At 40.3% G+C, this 9155-nt stretch overlaps 1 protein-coding gene across 1 annotated transcript in view; it reads right to left on the bottom strand.

Annotated features, from left to right (window-relative positions):
* Positions 1-1217: 1217 nt before the first annotated feature.
* Positions 1218-9155, bottom strand: part of LOC113471439 — a 15526-nt gene continuing 7588 nt past the window's right edge. The window contains exons 2-6 of the mRNA XM_026830584.1: positions 5994-6161; positions 5230-5410; positions 4497-4685; positions 2575-2719; positions 1218-1567 (exon numbers count right to left, since the gene is read on the bottom strand). Coding sequence (XP_026686385.1) covers positions 1218-1567; positions 2575-2719; positions 4497-4685; positions 5230-5410; positions 5994-6106 — 978 coding nt within the window. The 5' untranslated portion in view covers positions 6107-6161. The remainder of the gene's footprint in view (positions 1568-2574; positions 2720-4496; positions 4686-5229; positions 5411-5993; positions 6162-9155) is intronic.

The following is a 9155-nucleotide window of genomic DNA, read 5'->3' as shown; positions in this document are numbered from 1 at the left end:
ATAGGCAAATCCTATTTTAGGCGGGGATCGCGAATGTTCCGTCTGCCCCACTGTTTTTATATAAACAATAAGCAATAGAAATATAATCTATAGGATACACAACATTGTAATAAAGAAGGGTAAGATAAAACCAACTCTACGTCCAGTCGAACAGTCGAGGGTACCACATCACCAATGACGCGAGCGGAACGTGCGCCTCTGAGCCAAGCTAAGGGCCGCCCCCAGTTCTATAAACATAGTACGGTTTTACTACCTAAGGCACTGACCGACAACGCCCCGGGGTGAGTCGGAGCACTCCTTTTTTACTCATCGATACTGTATATTTACGCATATCGCTGGCCACGGTCGTCTACCATCCATTTTGTAACCTAAAATCCTAATAACTCTATAACCCCTTTTAGATGGTTACGACGTCACTCATGGTTTCAACCACTGTTACACTGTATTATTGTGTTTGACGTAAAATAAAACCAACCTACGAACAAGTTATTAAATTATGGATATTCTGGAATTATTGTGTTGTTTGCAATGAGTAAAAGTTTTTATTAACAAACCAAGATTAAGTTCCTTAGTTTCTTCTTCTTCTTACCAGGACTAGTTTCTCCTTCTGTTATTGCGTGCGCTTTGTAACACGCTTCTAAGTGTCGAAGACAGTATGTGAGTCATCTCTCTTACATTTACTGTCGTGTCTCAAATTAGTCCGTACCTCATAAGGTCAGGATAGAGTTATCTTGAGTCAACGCCCTATGAACCCGATCTATTCATAGGTTCAGTATCTCGCCTCCCTCTTTTACTCCTGCGTTGCGTGTAAAACAGCAAAAAGAAGATGCTAGAACAGATCCTGAGGGCCTCTATTTAGCTAAAGTTTTCTTATCGGCATTTGACGCTACTTGATAACTGCAGTTTGCCCGTAGTGCGGCGAGGGGCAAGACATCGCTTGCTGCAGTGTAGTTTACAAGGGCCTCGGTTTCTGAGCGGAGAGTCGTTGAGCTAATTAGACAAAACCATCCGCGATACTGTAAAAGATCGTTTAATGTTACAACACACGCGCTATGTCAACACGGCCGTATAGGTACTTCAGACTTCTTGTCTCAAGTCGCTAGACTTGCCTTTTATTTCCTTTGAAACTTAAAATGCTGGAAATTTTTTTTTTTTTTTTTTTTTTTTTTCAAACTTGAACATTTAAAGATTTTACTTATGTAGGTAATCGTCTTACTTTACTTGCCTTTTGTGAGCTCAGTTCTGGGACTGTCAGGGACGCTCAATCTTGTCAGTATCAAGCCAATAAACCGCTGAATGTCATATTTCAGCGTTTCTCTAATACGTTGCTCATTGCTTTCGTAGCTACCGATCGCCAAGGGGTCGCTACCGAGTGCAGAGGAGTGTCTATGGGTCATTGAAGGATCGTCACTGGTCCCTGAGTTGTTACTAGTCACTGAAGGGTAGCTACTGCTTTCGGAAGAGCCGCTACCGGTCGCTGAGAGACTGGATAGCCAGGGAAGGAGAGGCATGAGACAGGCAGAACTTAGCACGGGGTCGATGCTGAAATTTTGGATGAGAATTGTACCTGAAAAATAAATAATAAAAATCGGGTGTGAACATCACACGACTTTCCTTATCCTATGGAATGATGCTTATTTTGGGTGTTCTTGTTCTCATACCCTAACTTTTACAACATCTCTAACCGTTTAGTCGGTATAGCTGATAACCGCCAAAAATCGGTCGAAAACTGCCAAATAGCGGTCAAAATACCGCAGCACCTATCTCAACGAAACGTTTTGAAACCCTTGTCACATTTGTGGACTACATACCAAATTTCAAGTCTCTAGCTCATACATACCGTTCCCGAGATATTGTTAAATTACACCGAAAACCGAAAAAGCGGTAAAATACCGCCAACCGTTGCACCGATCTTAACCAAGTTTCGTGTCGCATCCTTGTCACATTTGACATCTACATACCAAATTTCAAGTCTCTAGCTCTTACCGATCTCGAGATATTTTGTTTACAGACAGACAAACAGACAGAAGGACAGACAGACACACACACGGACCAATGGCTGAAACTTTGTATTTAGGCTCTAGGGACCTCAAAACGTGCTTTCGCATTAAAAACTGACCATCGAAAATTTGACCCGATTACATTACTTTCCTTCCTATAGGATAAGGAAAGTAAAAATGGTGCTTATACTGCTTATATATATTGCTCAAATAGGACTGAAGGACTGAAAGTCCCTTCAACTACTATTATAGCAGCATAGCAGGCTACTAATCTTATTGTGGTCAAATTCTCAAACATTGTTGAGAATATTCCATACCTCGGCTGGGATTGAACCCACGCCCTCCTGTTTACCAGGCGAGCGTCATGGCCACTACACCACCGAGGCAGGTAATAGAATAGAATATGATAAATATTGAGTAGATTAATAGAATAAGGATTTACTAGTTGACAACAGACGTCTAAGGTTGTCTACATCGCAGTATGGTATAGGAACATTGTATTAACAGAATAGAATAGAGTACATATTATAATATAGAATAGAATAGAATGGAGTAGAATAAATCAGAGACTTACTTGTTGCCAAAACACGTCTAAGGTTATTTGCATCGCAGTATGGTATACATTGGATTAGGAGAAGCAAAATCATGGGACAAATTTCTTCTATAATTGTCAACCGAATATCCTTGTTAATATCTGAACTTTGACTGAATGAAAGAACCTGAAATATCAAATGAGCAGATATTAAATTGGGTCAGCTCCCATGATGTAGTGGTCACTGCGCTCACCTTGCACGCGGGAGAACCGGGTTCGATTCCCGGCGGGGTCAAGAAATTTGTATCATGCAAATGATTGATTCCATGACTGGCTGTTGCGGGGGCCTACTCAGCCTCGTGAGGAAAATGAGTAGCTATGACATATAATTGCGCATAGCAACCGATGCCAGCATGGTAGGTAAACATTGGATTTTAGGATTATTGATATATGTATGCTGCAGTGAGCACCAAAGTTGTGACATAATAACACAAAGAAACTGCATTAACATTTAACATACCTATTAAATTGTAAGCCTAGTTAGCTTGTTGTTGTAGTGACTGGCAAAATCCAATCAATCGGGGGTTTCAGGCAAGGAATATTGTAACTTCTTGCTTATAGTTCATCCAGATCAATGTGACAGCAATGAGTCATCAACCCAAAATGAAGGAACCAATCAGATTGCAGGAAATCCTTACATTGTTGCAATTCAGGTAAAGGTCTATTTTTTGATAAACTCTCTCTTCTAAAATGCAGAGGTAGCTCTAAGTTCAGAGGTTGGATTCCAGAACAGGTAAGGTGGATATCGCCTTACCTGACCTTGTTTCACTGTCGGAGGAAGCACTGTGCAATATATGTAGCTTCCCCTTTTAGAGATTCTTAACCAATGCACATGTGACATGTTTGGCAACAATGCCTATTTTTTTGCTATCACATTGATCTGGACACACTATAGTTAGCTTGGAGGGTAGCAACAGAGGTAGCAGTTCAGAGGTTGGATTCCAGAACAGGTAAGGTGGATATCGCCTTACCTGACTTTGTTTCACTGCCGGAGGAAGCACTGTACAATATAGCTTCCCCTTTTAAAGATTCTTCACCATTGCACATGTGACATGTTTGGCAACAATGCCTATTTTTTTGCTGTCACATTGATCTGGACACACTATAGTTAGCTTGGAGGGTAGCACGTCTGAATTGTAAGCGCTAGGTCGCGGGTTCGATTCCCGCCCGGGGAGGATTCAATCCTAAACAGATGATGTTCCCAATCCTGTCTCCCTTCTCTCTGCGCTTTTCGGGACGGTAAGACCTTAGCAGTTACAGAATACAGTTCAATGGATGAAATCTTTGACAGAGGGAACTATAACTGCTAAGGTCTTATCGTCCCGAAATCGAAAAGAGAAAGAAGACAGGATAGGAGAAAGCCAGCCGTTCCGAGAACGAACCTTATCCCTTCAGGATAAAATCCGCCCCCGGGCGGGAATCGAACCCGCGGCCTAGCACTTACAAGGCAGACGCACTACCAACCAAGCTATCTCTTTAAATAAATAACTAATAGCGGTAAAGCAGAGAGCTTCTTCAAAACTTAAGTGAATATCACAGCATAGTTTGCCAACAATGATAGCCCATTCAATACACCAGTGCTCAATATAATACGCAACGTTGCGCGTGGTAAGTATATGGATGGGTGACCATCTGTGTCCTAAATCACCAAAGTATGGAAAAGTATTTACAATTCCATATTTTGACATGATTCGTTTAAATTCAAAATTCTGCTTTTCCATTGGCTATTACACTTGTAAGATACTTTTCCATACTTTGGTGATTTAGGGCACTGGGCAATATTACCTTGGTTAGGAGTGTGTCCATAGCAATACAGTGTTGCCGCTATGTGTTTCCAAATACACCAGGAACAGAGCGATTTAACACGGAAAAATGGCAACAATGGAAGGATACATGTGACTTACCTTGGTTAGGAGTGTGTCTATGTGTTGCCATAGCAATACAGTGTTGCCGCTATGTGTTTCCAAATTGGTTACCAGGAGGTTCGTATAATACAACAAAAACAGAGCTGCATAAGATGGGTGAATGGCAACAATGGAAGGATAAATGTGATGGAGAAATGATTGGGCAGAATCATCATTCGGTGTACAACTCTGGAAGAAAAGATGGGAAATAGAATTAAAAATAGAACTAGAACAGGTTAGGTTCGTTCTCGGAACGGCTGAGTTCTGTTATACTCTCCTTCTTCTCTCTAACTCTCATCGCTTTCGGGACGAGCAGTTACAGTTCCCCCTCCAACCTAGTTTGTTGGAGGATAGCGCGTCTGCCTTGTAAGCGCTAGGTAGCGGGTTCGATTCCCGCCCGGGGCGGATTTTATCCTCAACAGATAATGTCCATTGGCTTTCTACTAGTCTGTCCTCCTTCGATTTCAGGAAGATAAAACCCCCGTTGTCAAGCTGAGTCCACACATGGTCGACATCAATCCACGCGACGGTCGACTAGAAAAAAAAGTTTTCTTTTGTGTTTAGTTCTTTACAGTTCCCTCTATCTCCCCCTATACATATTCAAGGATAAGTAAAGTGGTGATATGTTCAGTGTTCACCCCAGATTTTCACTTTCTATTACCAAAGTATAGCGACGCTATACATACTAGTTTTATAGGAAGGAAAAAAGACATTTTCATTCAACGATACATACTTGGTACCAAGCGAAATGTTCGAGCAGGACTCGAACCTGCGCTCTCTCGGTTGTGAGTCTAGTGAGCAGCTGCCAGGCAGATTGTTTAGCGGCGCGGTTGAGTAGTGGATCTCTAGTGCAGAGGACGTGAGTGAACACGGGAATAAAGTAGCTAAGGTCCATAGGTTGAGAAGAGTTGGAACTGAAAAAGCAAAGTAAAAAAATCTGGTGTGAACATCACACGACTTTCCTTATCCTATTGAATGATGCTTATTTGAGTGTTCTTTTACCCTGACTTTTACAATCTAACCGTTTTGTCGCTATAGCTGAAAACCGCCAAAAAACGGTCGAAATCTGTCCAAAAGCGGTCAAAATACCGCCACCATCTCAACCAAACGTTTTGTGTTGCATCCTTGTCACATTTGTGAACTATATACCAAATTTCAAGTCTCTAGCTTATACCGTTCCCGAGATATTGTTAAATTACACCGAAAAGAACTACATACCAAATTTCGAGTCTCTAGCTTATACCGTTCCCGAGATATTGTTAAATTACACCGAAAACCGCCAAAAAGCGGTAAAATGCCGCCAACCGTTGTCTGGTTTTGTCTCCAGATCGATTTTTGTTCAGTAGTCCTAGGAGGACATAAAACTTTGTAGAGTCCTCATTTATATACATATAGCCCAAATAATAATATCTGATCAGAAAAATTGAAAGATTCTTCCTAAAATAAGCCGGGATGAAAGGGTTCGTGGTGGGCTTTTTGTGAATCGAATATAATTACCTGGTTGCAAGCGAAATAATATCCAGCACAGGCTCCCAGGCCGTGACACATTGCTTCAAGACAAACACAAATGGGTGAGCAGATATATCCTGGCCATCAGCACAACGCTTCATCACGTCATGAGAGGGATCAAGGCGAAGAATTGTGTGCAGAATTTGACACAAGTTCCTGAGAAAAGAGTACAAGGTAATTATTTAATTAATTGTTTATCCTAAATTATTAATAATAAAAAAAAAATTATCAAGCTTTATTTACAGAAATATAAAATTCAGCCCAGGGCGCACTTTTTTTTATAGAATTTAGGATGTTGTGTTTCTGTTGCTAAGTCCTGGCAAACATACTTTGGGAGTTTAGAACATCGTCTTATGTACCATGAAACTTTGCTCCTATAGTGTGTCCAGATCAATGTGACAGCAAAATAATGGGCATTGTTGCCAAACATGTCACATGTGCAATGGTAGAGAAAGGGGAAGGTATATTGCACAGTGCTTCCTCCGACAGTGAAACAAAGTCAGGTAAGGCGATATCCACCTTACCTGTTCTGGAATCCAACCTCTGAACTTAGAGCTACCTCTGCATTTTAGAAGAGAGAGTTCATCAAAAATAGGGTTCTGGAATCCAACCTCTGAACTTAGAGCTACCTCTGCATTTTAGAAGAGAGAGTTTATCAAAAATAGACCTTTACCTGAATTGCAACAATGTAAGGATTTCCTGTAATCTGATTGGTTCCTTCATTTTGGGTTGATGGCTCATTGCTGTCACATTGATCTGGATGAACTATAAGCAAGAAGTTACAATATTCCTTGCCTGACACCCGATTAGATTGGATTTTGCCTGTTGCTACAACAACACCCCGGTGTATAGCAGATACAAAAAGACATATTTTCTTTATTCTGCTATCGCCATTCGGCGAAAGCTAAAGCCGCTACAACAACAACAACAACAACAACAAGCTAACTAGGCTGACAATTTAATATCTGCTGATTTGATATTTCAGGTTCTTTCATTCAGTCAAAGTTCAGATATTAACAAGGATATTCGGTTGACACTCATAGAAGAACTTTGTCCCATGATTTTGCTTCTCCTAATCCAATGTATACCATACTGTGATGCAAATAACCTTAGACGTGTGTTGGCAACAAGTAAGTCTCTGATTTATTCTACTCCATTCTATTCTATTCTATATTATAATATGTACTCGATTCTATTCTGTTAATACAATGTTCCTATACCATACTGCGATGTAGACAACCTTAGACGTGTGTTGTTAACTAGTAAATCCTTATTCTATTAATCTACTCAATATTTATCATATTCTATTACCTGGCTCGGTGGTGTAGTGGCCAAGACGCTCGCCTGGTAAACAGGAGGGCGTGGGTTCAATCCCAGCCGAGGTATGGAATATTATTCTCAACATTGTTTGAGAATTTGACCACAATAATAGTAGTAGCCTGCTATGCTGCTATAATAGTAGTTGAAGCGACTTTCAGTCCTATGCGAGCAATATAAATAAGCAGTATAAGCACCATTTTTACTTTCCTTATCCTATAGGAAGGCAAGTAATGTAATCGGGTCAAATTTTCGATAGTCAGTTTTTAATGCCAAAACATGTTTTGAGGTCCCTTGAGCCTAAATCCAAATTTTCAGCCATTGGTCTGTGTGTGTGTTTGTCTGTCCTTCTGTCTGTGTGTCTGTCTGTAAACAAAATATCTCGAGATCAGTAAGAGCTATTATATGAGAGCTGACACACCAAAACCGCTGAGGTTTCCCGCACGGCGACCGCTGCGGTTTCCGAGACCTAACCTCCTGTTGTCTTCCTCCGCATAGAGCACAAGCAGAACATACAGGTACGATTGTTAGCTTGTAAGGCTCGTGTAGCACCCACCTCAAAATCTAGCAAGCCAATGACGATACCTAGACTCGAACTATTGGCGGCTTTAATTGCTGCAAGATTGTGTCAGACGGTAGTGAAGGACTACGAATTAGACGGAGTCAAAACCACATTTCGGACGGACGCCTCTACCGTATTGGCATGGCTAGAACGGAATGATCCGTGGGATGTGTATGTGCGCAACAGGGTTGTGGAAATCAAACAACTCTCAGAAGGGTGTACATGGAAGCATGTCCCTGGCGAAATGAATCCAGCAGACCTTCCCTCACGAGGCTGTTATCCCAAAGGGTTTGTTAAAAGCAGATGGTGGGAGGGACCAACATGGCTAAAAAGTAATCCCGAAAATTGGCCTCAAGTAGTTTCAGAATTTGACGAAGAAGAGATCAACATGGAAAGAAAGAAAACTGTTGTTTCTTCCATGCTCAACACTGAGGGATCAGGACAGTTCAATCCTGCTCCTAATATTGTGAGCTATGAGCCAAAACTACCTACTATGTCCAGGAGTGGTCGTAAAATTAAAGGACCAATCAAGCTTGACCTTTAGTTTATTATTTAGGTAGCCATATTTTTTGTAAATAGATAATTGAGAATTTTTAGTAGGACAACGTCTCATTGTAATGTTTAGATATATTTTAGTTTGTCTGTTGTACCAACCTATTAAGAGATATATTTTATTTTTGGTATAAATAGGGCATATTTGATTACATTTTCGATACCCATATGGTACACTGTATTTTTTCTAGCCAAATTTGGTTTTGTTGTTGGGCAATTCTCAAGTTGTTTAACTATTGTTCTGAAAGTTATTGTAGTATACTTGTATTGATTTGTAAATAGTTAATGTGCTCATCATTATTGTTAATGCATCTATATGTCACTAAAATTTAAGACCCAAGCAAACAAAAAAGGGGGTGTGAGGAATAAAGCAGAACCCTTGCAGATTTGCAGTAAGGAAGAAGGAGAAGAAAAGCAAGAAGTATTAAAGTTTTAAGAGGGGTGTATTGACTGATGTTGGTTTCTCCTTTTGCAGCATTCCTGCACAAATGTGCATCCGATAGCGCTGTATGAGGGTGGTTTTATAAATTCAGGACACCCGCATTATAAAAGTGGATATTTTTAATGTTAAATGTTTGTGTTTTTTTAGGATTTTTTAGAATCTTTATGTTTTATGTTACTGTATTATATAGTTTGTTATTTCTTTTAAGGCTTGATATTCCCTTTTTACTCTGGTTATTTTGTTTTTCCTAAACTGTTTCAATACAATGAATTTTTTG

The sequence above is a fragment of the Diaphorina citri genome, unplaced genomic scaffold (assembly GCF_000475195.1).
Source record: "Diaphorina citri unplaced genomic scaffold, Diaci psyllid genome assembly version 1.1 scaffold2432, whole genome shotgun sequence".
Classification (NCBI taxonomy): domain Eukaryota; kingdom Metazoa; phylum Arthropoda; class Insecta; order Hemiptera; family Psyllidae; genus Diaphorina; species Diaphorina citri.
This window is presented reverse-complemented; position numbering and strand designations above follow the sequence as displayed.